Source organism: Petaurus breviceps, unplaced genomic scaffold (assembly GCF_028583685.1).
Source record: "Petaurus breviceps papuanus isolate PSGF00001 unplaced genomic scaffold, PetGlider_PUasm1.0 90281, whole genome shotgun sequence".
Classification (NCBI taxonomy): Eukaryota; Metazoa; Chordata; class Mammalia; order Diprotodontia; family Petauridae; genus Petaurus; species Petaurus breviceps.
This window is the reverse complement of record NW_027187205.1, coordinates 299328-319911: the sequence shown is the minus strand read 5'-3', so window position 1 is coordinate 319911 and position 20584 is coordinate 299328. Positions and strand designations below refer to the sequence as shown.

Below are 20584 nucleotides of genomic sequence, written 5' to 3'. Positions count from 1 at the left end.
GTTCCAAGACTGAAACTCCAGACCTCCAGCCACTTTAGCCCTTCCTGCTTTCTGAATCTATCACCTCCCACTTTCATTTTCACAGAAGGGATCCATACAGCCCCTTATCGTACTGTCACTGCCCATACTGCCTGGGTTACCCCCCACCATTTACTTTCTCTGCTCCTTACTACCGAACAACCATGACTGGATCTACTACAGATTTATCATCTACTTTCAACTACAGCAATCATTTTATTCGTCCCTGGCTGACTTACATCCCACAGCGGCTTCGCCAGACTTTGTGAATCTTCAATCTCTTACACTACTCTGACCCTTCTCCCTGTTAGCAAGATATATTTCCTATTTTACTAAAAAAAAAAAGTCACATTATGAGCTCCCTCCATTTCCCTCCCTCCCCTACTCTCCACCTCTATCTAAAATCAATTATCCACAAAGCTATGAAATGATCTTCCTAAAGCACATCACCCTCTGATCTAAAATCGTCAGGGGCTACTTATCACACCTAGGACAAAATGTAAAGTCCTTAGTTTAACTTTTAAACCTTTCATGGTTTGGCTCCAGAACGTCTTTCCAGATAGATTTCACTTTATTTCCTTTTCTGTACTTTGCTTCCAGATGAACTGGTCTGCCTGCTGATCTCTTCAATCTACATACTATCTCTGGACTGGGGGACTTTGCACTGTCTGTTCTCCCATCTTGGAAAGCACTCTCATCTCTGCCCCATAGAATTTTGGCTTCCTTCAACACTCATCTCAGGAGCTACCTCTTATAGTAAGCCTTTAATGTATTTTCCCTCCTCAAATTATTTTTATTTATGTGGGAATATTGTAAACTTCTCAAGGGCAAAAGGACTGTTTCATTTTTTTCTTAGTGTTCCTATTCCTAACACATAATAGCTATTTAATAAATGAATTGCCTTGAAAGTGGTCCCCCCTCCCCTTCTCTCCAGTGATCATTTTCCCATTTTTGCCTCTGTAATCCTAGAATACCTCTACAATAGAATTTCAGATAGATAGATAGATAGATGGATAGATAGAGATAGTTGGATTGGAGAGCAGTTCTTTCTGAAAGCTCTTTTCAGTGTCTGATCCAGCTTTGGTAGGGATTATCAATATGATATTGCTGCTTGAATACAAAAAAGGGAGCAAAATGGAGGTAATGTTCTTAACAGGTGCAAAAACCTTTCATGTGTGTGTACAATGTTTCATTTGCAGAAACAAGACTCGTAAACAGTCAAATATAAATTGAGGCTATCTAAAAATTCAGTCAGAATCTCAGCTGTGATTACAATAGGCACATTCTAAGCTGTTAAGATGAAAGGAGTCTGTACTAACCTCATTTGTAGGAAAACTTTATTGTACAGAAAACCCAGCAAAGGTTTCCACCTCTACAAATTTTCCCTTGGTTTAAAATAAAGCACTGCATTTAAAAAAGCAATTTAGACATATATCTTCCCTAGAAAAATCTTGCTAAAACATGTCTAGCAATTTCATTGATTATACAAAGTACTACACTTAGTGTAATTTAAACCACATTTAAACATTCCAACAGGAATCAAATCACACGGGCAGAACCAAGCATTCTGCTCCTATTACATCTATGTACAAACACATGCAAACACACACAACCTTAAGTGCTCTTCAGGCATTACAGTGCAACACTAATGCCTTCTACTTAAAATGCTTATTAAACTAAATTCAGCATAGATTAAGCTCTTTGGAGTAAAGACATAGTAAGCACGACGTACTTCATGAGGTCCATAAACTCGTAACATGGATTCGGGATCTTGCTTTTTGTATTTGCTTGGTCACAAAAGAACATCCCTGCTGGTTCTTTTACTTATTCGGAGTCAGAGACCTGTCCAGTTGAGAAGACAAGAAGTCCTAAGTTGAAGTATATGATCCAGTCAGTCCACACTTGGAAAACTATCTAACAGGAAGGCAACCAAACCGGTTAGTTCACTACGGCTGGGGGGCCTTCTGGTAGGAGAGAGGCAAAGAATGTTTTGAAGACAAGCCATGCAGTGCTCATAATTGAAGGACTGCCTTGTTGACCTTCCAATAAATCCTGCTGGGGAGGAACTAATCCAGGTTCTCCATCTCCATCAGCATTTTCCTCCTATGAAGTGGCAATACATAAAACTGTTAGAATTGACCCTATAATAAAAGTCAGCCATATATCCCCCCACATAAAGTAGCCTCTGCGCGAAAAGTCTTGTTGAGAATTTATGACCTGGAGCTTTCTTCCTGCCTTCTCACCATAACTGATCTCAAGATGATAGTGTTTTGATGGCAGTGCCCTTCAGGAGCATAAAGTCATATATATATATGTCTATATGTCTATAGTCCGACAATTTATAGCTAAACCATTACTAAACTGCCAAATTGTCAGTTTGCTTAAAAGACTGGTTTATTTTAGGTCCTGAATGGCATGCTAATTTGCAAAGCTACCATGAGTTAGACATACTTCTCCCTTTTAAAAAACTCAAGTGTATGAACATCCACAATTACATAAGTGAATAAAATTCAGGTGATATTCATATTTAATTAGCAAGCTCCCTTTGCCATACATTTAAAATGATACAAATTAAACAACAAAAAAAATCAATTTCCAAAGATTTTCACCCCCAAACATATCTATTAATAATGTGAGATATCCATGTATCTGAAATTCTTAAATTAGCAGAGTCACTCTATACTATTATCTGTGACACAGCGTGCTATCATGTTGTTCCGTTGTTTCAGTGTCGTCTGACTTGTCATGACCCCATTTTGGGGTTTCTTGACAAAGATCCAAGAGTGGTTTGCCATTCCCTTTTCCAGATGAGGAAACTGAGGCAAACAGGGTTAAATGACTTACCCAAGGTCATGCAGTGTTTGAGCCCAGATTTGAACTCATGAAAATGAGTCTTCCTGACTCCAAGTCCAGTGCTCTAGCCACTGTGCTATCTAGCTGCCCTGTATGCTATCATAGCATACTTAAAAAGCTCAAAACAGGAGATATACTTTTACTTACATAAAAATGCAAATTGTCATGTGCCAAAAATAAATGATGGATCTTCTGACATTCATTGTTTTAAAATAGTCACTGGTAATTCATTAAATCGTTCATCAAATATTTACTGAGTTCCTCTCTCCTGTACACATAAAGTAGTATAGCAATAATAACAGCAGCTCATAGTTACATAATACTTTAAGACTTGCAAGAAGTCATGTATGACAATAATTCCTTCCTCAAGCATAGTTAACAACCAAATAGATAACAGATACATTAGTTTTGAAGAAAACAAGCATTTTGCTTCAAACTGATTATGTCCTTCTATGTGGCTAAGTTATTGGCAACCAAAGGTTAAGAGATTTCATGATGTGAAATGTCATTGCTAGTTACTTATTTGTCTCAATACATGAGAAAACATACCTGTAAATTATTGTTTGGGTCTTGATTAATGGCTCCTCGAGGAGGTATATTATTTGGGATATGTGGAGCTGGTCTTTGTCTAAATGGAAACCACCCAACATGGTGCCTTTAAAAGAAAGAACATTAAAGAAATCTTAGATGAAATGTCTTGTACAAACATTGAGGCACATTTTGAATTTTCTCTTTCAAAAGAAGGAAACAAGGCAGGCACTGTCTTAAGAGGGTGAGAACTGACTTTGATAACCCAAATAGGCAAATCCGCAAGTGGGCAGGAGAACTGAGCAAAACAGTTCTTGGAAGCCCATACCTGACAGAAACACATCACTCTAAGATACAAACTTGGTCAAGTAGTGACTTCTAAACTGAAAATCACCAAGGAAAGCACTAAGACAGCTTCGTGCTTCTTTAATGGATATGTAGGTGGAGACAGACAACTGACCTTGATAACCAGAGAAGCCAAGCACTAACTCAACTCAATCCATGTCACTTGGCCAGTTTTGCTGGCAAAAAAGTGGACCCATAAATATAGTGTTAACTCAAAAATGAATATAATCTCTGTATTTTTCAATGTGATTATATTCTTATGGCCTATAAACCATGGGCACCTTGTCCTAAGAAAATAAAAATTTTTATCAGTTTTATTAACACATTTGAAGTATTCATATAAAAATGGAAAATAAAATTGATCCTTGTACACTTGTCTTGTAATAATAACCTACTCACATTTATAAATTTCCTTAAGGTTAATCAAGTGGTTTCTTCATGATATCTCTGTGAGGTAGGCAATATCAGTATCGCTATATTCATTTTACAGAGGAGGAGAGAACCTGCCCGTGGGTCAAACAGCTAGCTAGTATGCTGGAGCCGGTGATATAAACCCAAGTAACCTATGCTCAGTCCAATATTCTTCTTCTGTTACAGTCTATGCCTGAGCACCAGAGTGATGGACAATTAAAAATTTAATTCAAAATAGCCCCTAGAAAATAACTGAGACCAGCCTTCAAGGGACAAAAACTTTGACTGGTTTGAGTCACTCTGTGTGTGTAGTTTGGTTTTTTGTTTTTAATATTTTCTATTGGGATAAGAGAAAAGTGTCTACTTACAGGTACATGACAAGTGTGGCCCCCATGACCATGAGGAATCTGCTCAGAGAGGAGTAGAAATAAAGGATGCTAAGGAAGACAGAGAATGTAGTTGCTGAATATATCCAATCCAACCAGTCACGATTCATCTCATCATCCTCTTCTACAAGAGGACCACCTTGTGCATTCATCCGCAAATTCTGATTGGCTCCTGGATTAACGACCACTTGAGCAGCAGCATTCTGATTGGCAGGCTGGTTTTCAGCAGGAAACTGATTGTGAATAGGTGCTGGAGTTGCTGTGGAGACTACAGGTATTTCTTGTGCACTTGGTGATGATGTGAAGGCCCCTGAAGCAGCAGTAGCTGCTAAACTGAATTTTTTAAAAAAAATTAAAAAGAATTTTTTTAAGAGACCAGTAGATTATTTTGCCCATAAAGGTCACTCAGACATTTGCTGAAAGACTCCTGTTTCTGCCAAGAATTTTATAAGAAACACATTTTACTTTTTTATAATTAACATCTTCACTAATAAAGCCATATGTTTACTAATAAGCTTGATGTTGATCAAAACAGAAACTAGTCAGTTTGAGATACATGCGTGTGTGTGCACATGGGTATGTGCACACACACATACACATACACACAGAGTTTGGTAAGTGAGTGGTTTCAAACTTGATTCTCTTCCTAAGTGTGGAGGAATCTGATTAAAATGTAATTTGGAAATGTTTAACAAAATAAAAATACAATGCAACACAGATAATGTTAATTTGTGGTTTTCTACATCAACATGTGGCCAGCAGAGATGATCTCTATTTGACTTTGATACCATTGATATAAATGAACCCAAATATTTGTGGAACTCATTTCAAGACACAGAATTCATTTACTTACATAAATAACTCATACTTAGCCAATGAAATCACAGATCCAGTTCCTATCTCTATCCTCTAAGGTTTGTACTGCACTTTATATATATTCATTTGATTTTCATACAGATGAATAAAAATGAGACTCCAAAAAGTTAAGTGAATTGCTCATTGTGTCAGAAGCAGGATCTGAACCTCACTGGGTCTCTCCAGACTTCAAGTCCAACACTTTTCACATACCATGCGTCTATTTTGACAAAACCAAATTTTCCCCAGCCTTAAGGGCATTTCATGATAGTGAGGCAGCAAAGTATTATGGTGGACAGGTTAGGACATGGAGTCCAGACAGATGAGATGTGATTTCAAATCTTGCCCCTGATTCTTACTAGCTGTGTGTACGTACACAGCAAGCTACTGAACCTCAAGCAACTCTTTAATAAAAATTATAGACAGGCTATAATGATCTATGTTGGTAGATGGAGGTCCCACAATGAAAAGATCTGCAAGTCTCTGGATTTATTGACATTGTGAGGCTACATGATGCTTTTAGATATTAAAATTTCCCAACAATACATTTCAGTAATTAATATTGACTGATTAAAAAAGTAATATAAGATCTTGGATTAGACAGCTAAACATCCAAGATATCTTCTTCTCACATTACACTAAATATACTCCTCTTACATACATGTCTACATGTATCTCCATATTACAACACAAGGTCTTATTTATAGTTCATCTAAAAACATGCTTCTTTGGAACAATACAAAACTTAGATTTACAAATATGAACTCTGAAGATGGTATCACTACATAAATCCCATTAATTCATACTGAGGTGAAGAAATAGATAAAAATACTTACTATTGCATGTAATATTGCCTGGCATAAATCTGTTGGAACCAGGAGAGCTGTAGCCAGCCATAGGTAGTATAGCCTGAAAAGCCAGGACCCACACCTTGGAAAGTCTGTTGAATTGCTTCCATTCTTATTTGGAAATTAAAAAAAAGATAATTTAGGTTTTACTTATTATGAATAAATAAAACTAAGGCTTACACTATAGCAAGGGGAATTCAAGTTAGATTAAAGAGTCTATCCCAGTAACTTACACATAGTAGGATCTACCCATATATTTAAGAGATGGATGAATTAATTAAAACTTGAAAATGGAATAAACTGGCAAGAATCAGAGGAAAGAAATGACGAGATTATCTTCCAAGGTTCCACCTCTATGTATCAGGATTATGGACTCTACTAAACTGATATAACAGATTAATTCCTTTCCCACTACTTTCATCTTTCCATTGTAGAAAACAGAATCTATGTTGACAGAACATCTACCACCAAAAAGTTTCAAATTCACATTTAGTCAATATCTATATTGTAGCTGTATCAATATTAAATTCTCTGTATTTCTGTCTACACACATTTAATAGGGAGAGGTTACTGGAGGGAATCTATACTGTTTTTGATGAATGTTTCTAGAAAGTGATAATTTTTGTTTGTTTAAAGCTATCCAGATTGTAACAAAAGAAGTTCCATTTTCAGCCTTATTGTGGAATGAAAGTCGTCTGCTTAATTCAAATTGAAAGGTAAATGAATGACCAACATTGAAATTTTTGTCCCCTTTCCCACATTGTAACAACTCCCCCCCCAAAAAAAGAGGAAATAAAACATTCTAGATTTTCAGGATGATTATTTAACCTTTAGTAGATTGCTCCATAATTCCATTTGAAGCAACATGGCCTTTAAGCTTATTTATAGATCTTGCATAAATAACTTAACAAAGCACAAAAACCATCAAGCCTCCTTACTCTATGCATAGAGCTTGGTCACATGCTCGCCCACCAAGCCATCCTCGAGAGCAAAGAGAGTGTATAAAAAAATTCCTATTCTACTAAAAATCCAAATCATCTCTGTCACATTGGGTAAGACAGTGTATGTATAGTAATATGAGAAGGGATATTGCTTGATATCACTTAAATTTAAAGAATGTAATAAACTTAACAAAAGAGGTTTTTCCTGTAAATGTATAATAAAGTCAGACTTATCCATTGTCAAGGATTACTTTTTTTTCTTCCAAAACCCACAGGTTTGTAAACCTATTTTATTTCCTTTCACCCACATTTAAGAGATATACATCCAGTTCCATTACAGTTGTACTCATTTAACTAGAGAGAAGGACACATCATTTATCCTCTTATACTTTTGTGCTCTATAATTCTCCTGTTTCAAAGAACTTAAGCATGACGTATAACTTTTCACCTTTGCATTAAACTATCACTCCCTGGTGGGATATAGTATGCACTGTATAAATCAGGGTGCCACAGTGGCACCCAATATTTCAATCTAATAATTTATTTTATACCTAAATTATCTTGAAAAATAATCTAGTCAATTTATTCCTCTGAAATGTGGAGCATCTAAAGGCAAATTAATCTACAGAAACTACTTTAAGGATAATTTGAAAAGAAGAGAACAAATTTTCAGACTGCTCAAGTTATTTCTACACTTAAAAGTCAATAATGCATTAAGAGTGGCAAATTTAACGGCTCAATTTCCCCCAAAGGCTTAAAAGTGGAGATCCAACTATCAAACAAAGCAAAATTGATAAATGATGAATTGCTGGTAAAGGATCAATCCACAAATATGTGCTTACCTCACTTATATGGCAAATACACTCTTGAAAAGTTATATGTAAATAAAATAGGTCACTGCAGCAGCTCCTAACTTTGGCAGAAAAAAAACAGCCTGTATTTATTTTTACCAAGCTATAATTGAAATTTAGCATTTTCTTCAAGTACAAATACAGGCAACACTCACTTTTAACATTCAGATTTGTTGAGTTTTCTTGAATTGGAAACTACTTGGTGTTTACAAAAACAACCTCAGTGTTTAAAGCATACACTCACCTTGAATTATTTTCCCATGTAAGTGGAGAAGGATTATGAAGAACATCCCTTTGCCTTAATCCACCACTTGAGGAGTCTACAGAAGAATGCTGGTCTTGATTCAGTCCAGCAGGCTGCTCACTGGATTCAGAAATCTAAGTAATACCAATACGAATATTGGAGGTTTAATTCAGAACAATGTAGCTGAAGCAATGTTAGTAAATAGAGCTCACAAAAAAAAAAAAGAAAGAAAGAAATAGAGCTTAAAGTGGTTTGGGTTTCTTTTTCTTTTTTTTTTGATGGGGAGAGAGGAAGGACTTGAAAATATTTCTTGAACTTGTGATTTTTCTTTCTATAACTAAACAATTTTTTATGCATCAAATGCAATCAACTGAAAATGAACATGTCTTTTCAATTCATTTTTTTCCCACACATAGAAAGGCACCATAACGTTGTAGACAGAGTACCAGATTTGGAAGCATTAGCCACCTTGGGCTTGTATTTTGACTCTGACCTTTGCTATTGGTCCTACATAAATTCAGTCATTTAGGCTCTCTCAGCCTCAGTTTTTTCATTTGTAAAAGAGGTTAACAATTTTTCTATTACCTACCTCACTAGGTTGTTATGAGAAAAGCTTTTGTAAAATAAATTGAGTTTCATCATTATTAAAGTTTCAATATTTAAAAAAAGCTCCTAGATGTTAGTTGTTAAACACAGTACTTTGTCTATGGCTACTAAATAGCTGATACTTGCTTAATGTAAGCATTTTTTTTGTTTGTTTCACTCAGTCTAACAGAAGGCCTTAAATTAGATGGTCATAAAAAATCTTTGAGAATGATGTGGGAAAAACCTTGGATATCGTGTTTTAATTCCTTGTTTTATAGGTGTGAAAACTAAGGTATATTAGCAGAAACATTTTCTGATAACAATGCATCTTTGGTACAATTGTGTAAGATAAATGACAGTGCCAAATGAAATTCCAAACAATATTTCTTGTATCAGGTTCATCTATATACAACACAGCCAAAATTCCTAGAATACTGGGGTCTTATGTATTGTACTTCTAAAAAATAAGACTTTAGATAATAAAAAATGTAAGCTATCTATTTCTAAGAACAATTATTTTTGACATGCAAATATAGTGATATCCCTTGGGAAACAATGCTGAATCCCTGCTTCTGAGTCTAATATGTTTAAGGATTCTATAATCTATAAACATCTTTTTTTTATATCCAACTGAATATTCCGGGTTCAAATACTAATAATGTCAAGGAAAATAATTTGCAAAAGATATATAGTCATTCATTTACCTTCTATCAAAAGTTGAACACTATGCTTTATCATACCTTAAAATGGTCTAAATGCAATAAAAATATATTATAAAATCCCTGCTAGTCCATGAATTTGGTTATGCAAGTATATGTAGATCAAATCATGTTCTTGTTCATATTGTTTTCTTTCCTGCTGATACCTGTGTATTAATATTTATATACTTTCACTTTATTTTTAAGGTACTATTTCTAATTTCTGATCCTTCCTGGGAAAAGAGAAAAAAGAACATATTACAACTAAAAATTGATAACTTGAGAGTTTAAACTCAACCCCTTTCTTTTTTGCTCAAGATTCTGGGTGACATCTTTCAGAGCAATACTAAAAACCAGACTTACCTTTTCTGGCATTTTTGAAGGATTTCTTATACTGCAAACCAAATGAAGAACATGCCGTTTTTCATGCTAAAATTAAAAAAGTAAAAAGATACATATAAGGTCCTTATAAGCTGAATTGAACTTGGTAAATATATTGAGTAAATTCAAAAGTTAATTTATAAGTAACATACCTTAGGTAGTATATCTCTGAGATAAAGGTGATCTAACAGCAGCTTTCCTGAATAAATTATTCTCTGGTCCTCTTCTCGCTTATTAAGAGAACAGAACAGAAATCACAAGTCAGTAACTGTGGTAGGCCAATTCCCTATATACTGAACAATCTCCTCTGCATAAAGGTATTGGATACGCTCATTTTCCTTAAGTCTCTCCAGAAAAAAATCCTTCAAAAGATACTGCTTTAACATCCATAAAAATATTAAATTTAGGAAGTAAACTCAGCTGACCAGCAGTTCTCACTGATAACTGATATTTAGTAATGCAAAATTACTTCCACTCCTAAAATTCATAGGAAAAATGGCTTTTCAATTCCTAGTTATCCTACCACTGATAAAGTACAGTTGAATTTGGAACGTGTCCCAGGAATTATACACCCTGTATTTTTCATTCAGTAAAGCAGAATCTGCATTGGGTTTCTGAGACTATGCTTTTAAAACTTTAGTCTTCACAAAAACCAGGTAGGGCTTATATAACACCAGAACTCTATAATTTTACCCCCAGGAAGAGGAAATTTCCAAATCACACTTGAAAGATTCCTGCAGTGGTGTGGCTAGGTGGCGCAGGGGCAACTAGGTGGCATAGTGAGTGAATAGAGCATCAGTTCTAGAGTCAGGAGGACCTGAGTTCAAATTTGACCTCAGACACAACATTTATTAGCTGTGTGACCTTGGGCACAGGATAACCCCAGTTGCCCTGCCTCCCACCCTGCAAAAAAAGAAAAGATTCCTGCAGTTAAGCCCACCAAAGATGTCAGATAGATAGACAGATATCTAGAGAGAAAGACACACACACACAGACAAGGACATCTGTCAACCAGATTTTCTTGTCCTTGGACACCCCTTTTAGAAGTGGCTTAAATTTACAATGTTTTCCTAAACTGGCCTCACATAAATAAATCTTGTTCTTAAATAGCTATTAGTCCTTACATAAAGACAAGAGGTCAGGTAATATTTAACAAAATAAAACAAAAGAATATAAAGTTTATAGTATTTAAAATGTAATTGTATAATACTGGATGTATATAAAACACTCCAAGAAGGAAAACATCTCCCCCAAATTCTAACTAAATGAAGACAAAACCTTTTCCCCAAAAAGTTGCAATATCCTTAGAAAGGCAATGTAGTAGAGTGGAATCAGAAAAGATCTTAGTTCAGATTTAATTTTACCAGCCAAATGACCTCTCTGGGTCTCGATTTCCTCATTTAGAAAATAAAAGGATTGGACTAGTATAGTCCTTTACCACTCTAAATCCATAGGACCATGATTTTGCATTTTTTATTCTTATTTGGTATTGATTTTTATATCTGCACTAACAATTTGATTGTCTGATTCTAAATAAACCATTAATTTGGAAATGACTAATTTTAATAAATTTCACTCTTCTAATAATGCTATTTGGTGCTTGCTATGTCCAGTGCCTCCTGACTCTTTTCTCATAGAGTACTATTGATTGAGGCTTCTATATAGTCTGTCTGCAAGCCTTTGTTTGAGCTCTCTCTTCTTCCAAAACCATATTTCCCAACTTTTTTTTTGCTGTGTCCCAACTTTTGCATTTATAATACTGAGATAGTTTAATTTATATGAATTTGAAGGGAGTACTTTATCAAGTTAATTGAATTTCTCTACTTCTCAGTCTCTTCAATAGATGTTAGTGCATAAGTTGGAGTTATCTTCTCAGAGGCCTCTTGTAAATGTTTATCATAAACACTGATATTAGATGACCAATGTTCCATGAAATGATGGTATTTTTGTTGTCTTTGGATGAGCACTAAAACCAACTCCATCAGTTCCTTCATTTATTTCTCCAATAAAAGCCATTCTTCCATTTCACTACAATTTCCCTTTGTCTTTGGGAGAATGTCAAGGTTAATATGATTCTTTTCTAGTGGTAGGTGCTTTTCCTTAGTCACTAAATAAGGATTTTCTCTTATTTAAAATATAATCCAGCTACATTAAAACCTATAAATGTTCTAAAAAAAAAAAAAAAACAACCTATAATTCTTAGGATTCTTCTTCCCCCTCCTCCTTTTTTCTGCTACTCTAGGTATGAAAGTGGGTCTCAGAAAACTGAGCACCATTTTGTATTTTTATGTTTACAGGCTACTATGGCCAAAGAATTTCTCATCAAGGAGTCAGCCTTCTGGGGATGAAATGAGTCTCTTGAGTGGCTGAGCTGTGCCAGAAAGCTGACATAATCTGTTGCTGGGACTCTCCTCAAGACGTTGTGCTTTGTTGACTAAGCCTTCAAGAACCCAGAGTCACCTAAGCAGTGCAGTAGGAGTTTCAGGCATTTGTAAACTTAAAAGTTCCATAAATACCAGCTTAAAACAGTGCCTTGCACAGAGTATGGGCTATTTAATAAATGCTCATAAAAAAGGCCTTGCCTTACCTGCTATTATAATTCCATGTCACTAAATCACAAAATAGAATGTTTTCTTACAAACACAAAACGGCAAACAATAGATTGAACAACAAAACAAACTAAATCTTGAAGGGTGGAAAGAAAGTAACTATTAAAGCAAAGTAAAAAGTAACTATCCAGATGTTGATAAGTTTCAGAAAGTTTTACTTCTTTGTTCTTAACTTTAAATAAGATTGAATGTATTGTGCTGTAACAGTTTCTAAGAGATATTCTGTAATCCTTTCCTGCCACCTTGGTTCTTTTTGCTCCCTATAATTAAGAATTATATAATTGGAAGCAAACACTACTGTTGCCTATTACATAAGACCATGGGGTAAATAAATAAAGGTTCCAACAACTCATACATGATCACATGGGGGAGAAAGGACTTCAGATAAAAGAAAAGGTTGACAATGCACCCAAACAAGAGATGACACTGCCCTCATGGCACAAAGTCCCATTGCCTCAGAAAAGTTCATGTCAGATAATCACCCAAACCAGAAAATGCTTCTGTACCAGAAAGAACATTGATCTAGGTACACTGTCACTGGAATAAGGAGCTAGGAGAAAGGAAGGTGGGAAAAAAGGAGAGTAGACAGAGGTCTTTCCAAGTCATTTCTGGTGAGGGTAAACCCAGGATTGTCATAGCATTAACACTGAGAAGGATCAAGACAAGTCAGTGTTAACACTGAAAAGGATTTGGAGACCTGCCCACTGTTTGTTTATAAATTTGCAGACACAATATGTAACAGATGACACAAAGAACATTAAGAAACTTTGTAATTTTTTAAAGAACTAAGTTGAGAACGGAGGAGAACTTACTGGGGAAGAAACTGAGGTCAGAGAAGGGTGAAGTCCAAGGTCAAAGAGTCATGGGCAGAACTGGAACGAGAAACCCAGGTTCCTAGACTCCCTGCTTTCCTCACCCCCCAAGGATAGTTTCCTGGGGGGGAGGGTGAAAGAATTGGGCCGGAGAAAGGCCGACAGGACAAGTGGGCTAAGGCAGAGGGGAGGACGAAGAACTAGGGTGAGAGGTGGATTGGGTGGACGGGAGGGTGGGAAAGGGAGGACATCTGGGTGGAGAAGGAACTGCGGAGGGAGGGTAGACTCCTGGAGAATGGGGGAGTTAGAGGGAAGTGGATTAGAACTGTGGGGGGGAGGGGAATGAAGAGGAGTTAAGGGAAGTAAGCGAGCGGGGAGATGGAAGAGAGGAAGAGGAGGCGGTAGAGGTGGACAGCATGGAGATCTGGTGCGAAAACAGATCCTCGGAGGTGGGGCAATTGTGGAGGAGAAAGACTTGGAAGACAGGAGACCTGGCGACAGGAAGTGGGGCGATACATAGGAAGGGAGTTAGGGAGCAGTAGAGAGGAGGAAAGGGAATTGGTGCCAAGGCGGGGCGGGGGTGTGGGGCAGTCGTTGACAAATGGACAAGAGAGCAGAGGGGCAGTTGGTGACAAGTGGACGAGAGGGAGGAGGAGGAGGGCTGAGGGTGGGAGAAAATGGCGATGGGGAAAGAGTTACAGCAGAAACGGGTGACAGCTGCTGGAGAATCGGGGAGAGACCTAGTAAGGTTCCCCCCTCCCCCTCAGCTCTAAAGCGCCCCTCGGTAGCGGCGCAGAGGCCAGGCCGGCCGGCCGAGAGCGCAGGAAGGAAGCGGGGCCATGTCCCCCGGGCCTCACCGGTCGCTCGGGGTAGACGCGGCTCAGGTGAGCCTTGAGGCGGCTCACGCTCCAGTTTAGGTCCCCGCTCAGCTCCAGGTCTCGGTGTCGTTGGTTGGGGCTCTTCACCAGGAGGGTCACAGGCTCGGGCTCCATGTTTTCTAGGTTCCCAAAGCTCGGCTCCACCCGCAGCGGCCTGACCAGACCAGACAGACTAGAGGGCGGTGCCGCTGCCTCTGCTCGCACCCAGGCTAGGGGCACAAACAGCCGAAGGATCGACAGTTTCCTGATCTGGTGCGCGCGACCCCAACCCAGCCGCCTTTTATGGGCAGCCCCTCCCCACCTCTGCAAACGAATACACTGGATACACTGTGGCTGACGCCTATTGGCTAAAGCTGAGGGTCAGCCCCAACGTGGCCCAATCGGAGCCCAGATCCACGAATGGGGAAGAGAAGCTGGACTGCTGTGCATAGCCGCTGGACCAAGTAGGGCGGGGCCGAGACGAACTCTGAGGACAGACTGATGCAAGAGACTGGAGTTGCGTCACCCTGGAGCACCGGGAGATTTAGGACTGGGACTTGGGGCTCAGGGGCGTTGGGGCATGCTTTCCTTGAACCTCGTCCCACCAGGCGGCCAAGCTCTGAAGTGACCATGGCCAGTGTCTCATCCTGCATTCACAGCCTCGAAATCTCTTTAAATTGTTTCATCACCATGCGCATCCCTGCCCTGCCAGTCCCCTGACCACAGACCACCTCTCTCCCCGCTACTTAGATAGTAACTTTCCCCTTTGTTTCAAACCCCTTCAGTCTGATTTTTGGCAAGTTTCCTCAAATATTCCTAAAGCATTTTTTATCTGGATCCTTTCAGTGACACAATTACTTCCTACCTTCTAGTTTATGTTATGTGTATAGATAGATGTTAGTTAGCTCTTTGTGTCTTCGTTGTCTGTAATCCCAGAGCCTTGCAGTGCTTTACACTTAGTCGGTGCTTCACAAACGTTTATGACGTCAGGTTGAATTTGGTGGTTCAGCCCACTGGCCTTCAAGGGCTAGGCTAGTGTGTTAGAAAAGACAAAGGGTATGTATGCTTCTCTTAGGAGAATTTAGAGCTCGGGAGGATCTTAGGAATCATCTCATTTCAAAGAGACAGAAACTGAGAAGTCAGAGACAGGAAGTAACTTGACCAAAATTGCACAAATAGTTAAGTAGGGTGACCTTGGAAACCCTGGTAGTTAGTTACAAATACAACCTTTGCCATTTATATATTATTACCAGTGTGACCTCAGCAGATCACTCAAATTTCCTGGGCTTCATAGCTTTCTCACCTGTAAAATGAGTGTGTTGGACTAGACCTCTGAAGTTCTTATGGCAGAGTTGTGATTCAAACCCAGGTTCCAAATCCCAACTTAATGTATGCTTTCCACTACATCTGAATGGGCTTATCCCAGGAATACCATTCTTTGAAGCAGGGATTCTTAACCTGTTTTGTGTGTGTCATGCACCTGCTTGGCAGTCTTGCATACTCTATGGATCTCTTCTCAGAATCATGCTTTTAATGCATAAAATAAAATACATAAAATTACAATGGAAATAAATTATATCGAAACACAACAGTTATCAAAATATTTAAGAAACAAATTCGCCATCCTCAGGGTAAGACCACCTGATTTTAAAGATTTCCTGACAAGGTTCTTCCCTCCAAACAGCTGCCAAATTGATATTCCTAAAGTACAGGTCTGAGGATGTTATTCCCTTGCTCAAGATGCTTTGGTACAAAATACAGATTCCTCTGTTTGGAGTTTAAAGCTCTTCACAATATGGACACATTCCACCTTTCTGGACTTATTTCACTTGACACACCATCAAGTATTCAACATTCCAGTCAAACTGGCCTGTCCTCAACATTCCATCAGTTGCTTCATTGCCTTTGAACAGCTTTTCCCTTTGCTTGGAATGCGCTCTCTCCTTACCTCTACCTTTCCGAATCTTTTCACTTCCTTCAAGGCCCAGTTCAAAGGCCACCTTCTAAAAGAGACCTTTCCTGATCACATCCCCAATTACGTTCCCCACCCCCCATGTTATTTTGTACTTTTTTTTTTATCAGACTTGTGATTTTATTGGTATCAAGAAATCCAAGATAAGGAAAATCCTCTGTCAATACAGATCTGCACCTAATCTATAACTGATGGTCTTCAAGGGTATCAGACTATCTGATTTGCTCAGGGTCACACAGCTAGTGGCCACTTAACCCAAGACTTCCTGACTAGGAGGCTGCCTCACTATCCAGTATACCATCCTGTCTCTCATTACTTTGCATTTTGTATTTACTACTCTATCCTTATAGACATGGTTCCTGCCCCCATCTCACTTAAATATAAGCCTTTGAAGACAAAGACTTTTGTTTTATTTCTATATCCCAATAATAGGGCATTGTTGTTGACCTCATTTGAGGTTTTCTTGGCAGAAATGCTGGAGTGTTTTGCCATTTCTTTCTCCATGTCATTTCACAGATGAGTAAACAGGCAAATAGGGTTAAGTGACTTGCCCAGGGTCACACAACTAGTAAGTGTGAGGTCAGATTGGAAGATGAGTCTTCCTGATTCCCTGCCCAATGCTCTACCCACTATGCTGTCACATAATAGGGCATAGTGCCTGGCATTTAATGAATGCTTGGGGAATGACTAAAAGGCTAGAGTCAATGTAGTGCTATAGGCATTCTCTAGGAGTCCTGATATAATCTTCCAGGATAGGAGAGAGGAAAATGGAAAAATATTAGGGGAAAAGTCATTCATTTCTAGTTACTAAAAATAGTTTCATAATTTTTAGATCTGGAAGGAACCTAGAATGTCACAATAAAGTCTCAAAACCCCACCAAAAAAAAGTAAAATCTCTAGTACATTCAGTCTTCAAAATTCCAATGTCACCACATGGTTTTACAGGAGAATTGAGAGCAACTTTATCAATAGAAAAAGAGGAATGTTGGCAGGAGAATAGATAAAGAGGCAGCAGCAGGAGAACAAGGTCAGGGCCTGGAATCATAGGGTCATAGGATTTAGAGCTGAAGGGAGACTAAGAGATTATCCATTTCAACTCTCATTGTTATATCAGACTGGGTTTTAATGGCTCAGAGTGAGTGTAAATAGCAGTTCCTGTTCTGAAACTCTGAGCGTCTTCCCCTCCCAGAATGATCCTTTTGGGAAGTCAAGTTAGGCCATCTTTTGCCTCATTTCTTACCTAGCCTTAATCACTGAATGGACATTGCCTCAGACAAACTGAGACCTGGGAAAAGCTTTAGCTTAAAAAGGTCAAGGTCTCCCACTGCATCTTGGGTCATCCCCAGTAGTACTGACCTATGTCTTGCTACTGGACTCTGAATTTACTCTGGAAGAAAGAGTAAGGCGGGTGACTTTGCATAGCCCTACCTCGCTTAAATCTAATTCACTTGCAAGTCAAGACATCACCCTCTTTGAGGGCCAATGGATGAGCAACAACATTATATACATACATACACACATATATATTCTGATGTTTGGAGAGGAAACACTGGATGGGAGCACAAGTGTAATGACAAGCAAAGGCAACTTCCCAAGGTTCAAAATACCAGCATAGCTGCTCTCCATTTTATTCAGTGACAAATTAAGAACAGAGAAAATCAAAATATAGCATCATTTAAAATACAGCATTCACCAAGTATAATTCAATAATCTCCAAGTACTGCCCTACCCCTGGACATTACATTCATTTAGTCAATCACAAAGTCCCTCTTCTAAGTACTACTCCACCCCTGGACATTACATTCATTTAGTCAATCACAAAGCCCCTCTTCTCAAATGGAGATTAGTTTCCAATCATAAGCAAAGTACATTCATTTGGTCAGTCATAGAGCACAAAAAAGTTCCCCACCCTTGGATCACAACCGAATAGACCTTCTACTCCAGAGTAACAACAAGATTAAGCACAGCATTTAATACCCAAAGAGAGGTCTTTTCTTCATCTTGCCATGAGGCAAGTCCTCAGCAATCTGTTCCTGGGGAGACAAAGCTTAGCAAGGCCACAAGATACAATGCCAGTGTCCTCATTAATTCATTCTCTGTCTGCAGAACAATCCTAGGACCGCTGAAAACATTAGCAAAATGCTCTTCCAGGATTTCTGTAAACATACAACAAGAAAATCCTTCTTCAGGGCTTCTGAACCAACAGCAAGGTTCCAGAACCTCTGCAACAACAGCATTGGCCTTCACCAGTGGGCACAATTCACTCTCTGTGTGCAAAACAGTCTCAGGACCCCTGAACCAACAGCAAGGTTCCAGGACCTTTGCAAAAACAGCACTGTCCTTCACCAGTGGAGGAATCTGGCAAAACAACATCAAAACAGACAAAGTACCAGCATAACAGCCATGTCTCCTCAGTTCTTGGCAGCTCTGGGTGGCAGCTCTCAAAAGTCCTGGGCAGTTCGAACTGGCCCTCAGCAATCCTCTCCATCTCTCTGCCTCCACGATGCTGCTTCCAAAAAATTCTGCCTCTCTCTCTGCTTGTGCTTCTCTAAATTCACTTCACCAGCTTCTCCCAGTTCAGCCCTCTCTTTTCATGCCAACAAGTCTATCCCACAAGTGGGATTCACAAGCTCTGGGTTTTAACACAATCAATCCAAAAACCAAGCCAATACAGGGAGATCTTTAAATTCCATTATTATTACAAGTAAAAAGTGATTTTTGAAATGTGACCCTGAAATCAAACCCAGTCCATGTAAATCCAGAGCTGGGGTTCTGGGCTATGTATTACACAAAGAAGAGGAATTTGAACACTGTAAAGGTTATTGTCTTTCCACAGGTCCCATAGGTAATAAGTAGCAGAGGTAGGATTCAAATCCAGGTCTTTGTACCCCAAATAAAATGCTCTTTATTGAACCAATAAACTCCTGATGGAATAATTTGTAGCTTATCACTTTGATCACACACACACTTCTCAAGTGGGCTATAGGACTTCACCCTTATCCTCACCTTCCCCCTAATAGCATATAAATGCTTTTTCCTAGGACATAAGGTTTTGCTATTTCCTCAAAAATATAGGTAAAGTCTGCTAATCTATCCCTCAGAATACATTGACAAAGCTCAAAATGACATCAAATAACCATAGTAATTTTCAAAATTCTTTATCCAGCTCCTGAAGTCCTTGCTTCCAGTATCAACATCTGCTTTTCTAAGAGTACTGCCAGTGGTAAATCAGTTGAATCAGTCAACAAACACTTTATTAAACACCTACTATGTGCCAGGCATGGGGAAAATGTAGAAAATATGGTAGGACAAAGGCAGTGAGAAAGCGAATAAAAGAGCAGTGGCCTACAGGGGTGAGAAACCTGCAACCCTGAAGCCATATTTACATCTGCTTTGCTGCTGCACCCTAAGGACCACTGGGACTTTCCATATGACTTGCAACTGAAACCTTCCTATCTGTTTCCTCCAATTAGAATTTGAGGTCTTTGCAAACAGGGACTGTTTTGCTTTTTCTATGTGTGCCTCCAGTACTTTATACATAATAAGAGCTTATTAAATGCCTTTTCATTTATTCATTCATTAGTTTATTCATTTATTCATTCATTTTGAGCTCATCTATTCTAGTCACCTCATCTTACTTCTGAGTGCCATAGAGATAAAGCAGCCTATTCAATTCACACAGGTAGTAAGTAGCAGTTCTGGGATTAAAATCCAGGTCCTCTCATTCCAAATCTAATGCCATTTCCATACCAATGTGCCTCAGATGGGAAGCAGCCAGTATAAACTCTCTCAGACAACAAACTGGTTTAGCTACCCAATTTTAATTTAGAGAGATAGGAAGACTGTGTTTTCTTTCTTGGCTTGTAGTATAATGGAAAGAACACAAAGCTAGAAATCAGAAGACTTTGATTTGAGCCCCATTTCTAATAGTCCCTAACTGTGTTATCTTGGGTAAGTCACTTAACATCTCTAAGTCAGAGTTTCCTCAACTGCAAAATGAGAGACATGAAGCAAAATGCTGTAGTGGATAAAGCGCTGGATTTGGGGTCAGGAAGTCCTGGGTTCAAATACTGCTTCAGTTAGTTACTTGCTGTGTCACTTCTCTGGACCTGTTTCCTCATCTGTAAAGTGAGGGGATATGGATTTGATGACTTCTTAAACTTCATTCTTCCAACTTCTATGATCCTATGAATGTCGACATGATTCAGAAACCACAAATGCTTGCACTACCTATATTATAGGGTTGTTGTGAGAAAATTGTTTTATGAACATTAAAGCTATAGAGAGGTGAGGTCTTGGGAGAGAAACAATGACAGAGAGGGAGAGAGAGAGAGAGAGAGAGAGAGAGAGAGACAGAGAGAGAGAGAGAGAGAGAGAGAGAGAGAGAGAG

The 20584-nt window shown here is 38.6% G+C and overlaps 1 protein-coding gene across 1 annotated transcript; it reads right to left on the bottom strand.

The window, feature by feature from the left end:
• Window positions 1–1338: 1338 nt before the first annotated feature.
• On the bottom strand, window positions 1339–14576 carry HERPUD1 (homocysteine inducible ER protein with ubiquitin like domain 1). Its single transcript, XM_069107780.1, has 8 exons — window positions 14223–14576; window positions 10097–10174; window positions 9927–9992; window positions 8281–8414; window positions 6233–6355; window positions 4524–4874; window positions 3421–3526; window positions 1339–2121 (listed from the first exon to the last, which is right to left on the bottom strand). The coding sequence occupies exons 1-8, from the start codon at window positions 14355–14357 to the stop codon at window positions 1957–1959; spliced, it is 1158 nt and encodes a 385-aa protein (XP_068963881.1). The 5' UTR covers window positions 14358–14576; the 3' UTR covers window positions 1339–1956.
• Between the last annotated feature and the right edge of the window lie 6008 nt (window positions 14577–20584).

Bases quoted from the DNA above. Each gene is read 5' to 3' on its own strand.
- HERPUD1 (XM_069107780.1), bottom strand. From the start codon at position 14,357: ATGGAGCCCGAGCCTGTGACCCTCCTGGTGAAGAGCCCCAACCAACGA. The intron at 9,993-10,096 runs GTATGTTACTTA...TTTTAATTTTAG, and splicing joins TCAGAGATATACTACCTAAG to CATGAAAAACGGCATGTTCT. The intron at 2,122-3,420 runs GTATGTTTTCTC...GCCACTTCATAG, and splicing joins ACCCAAACAATAATTTACAG to GAGGAAAATGCTGATGGAGA.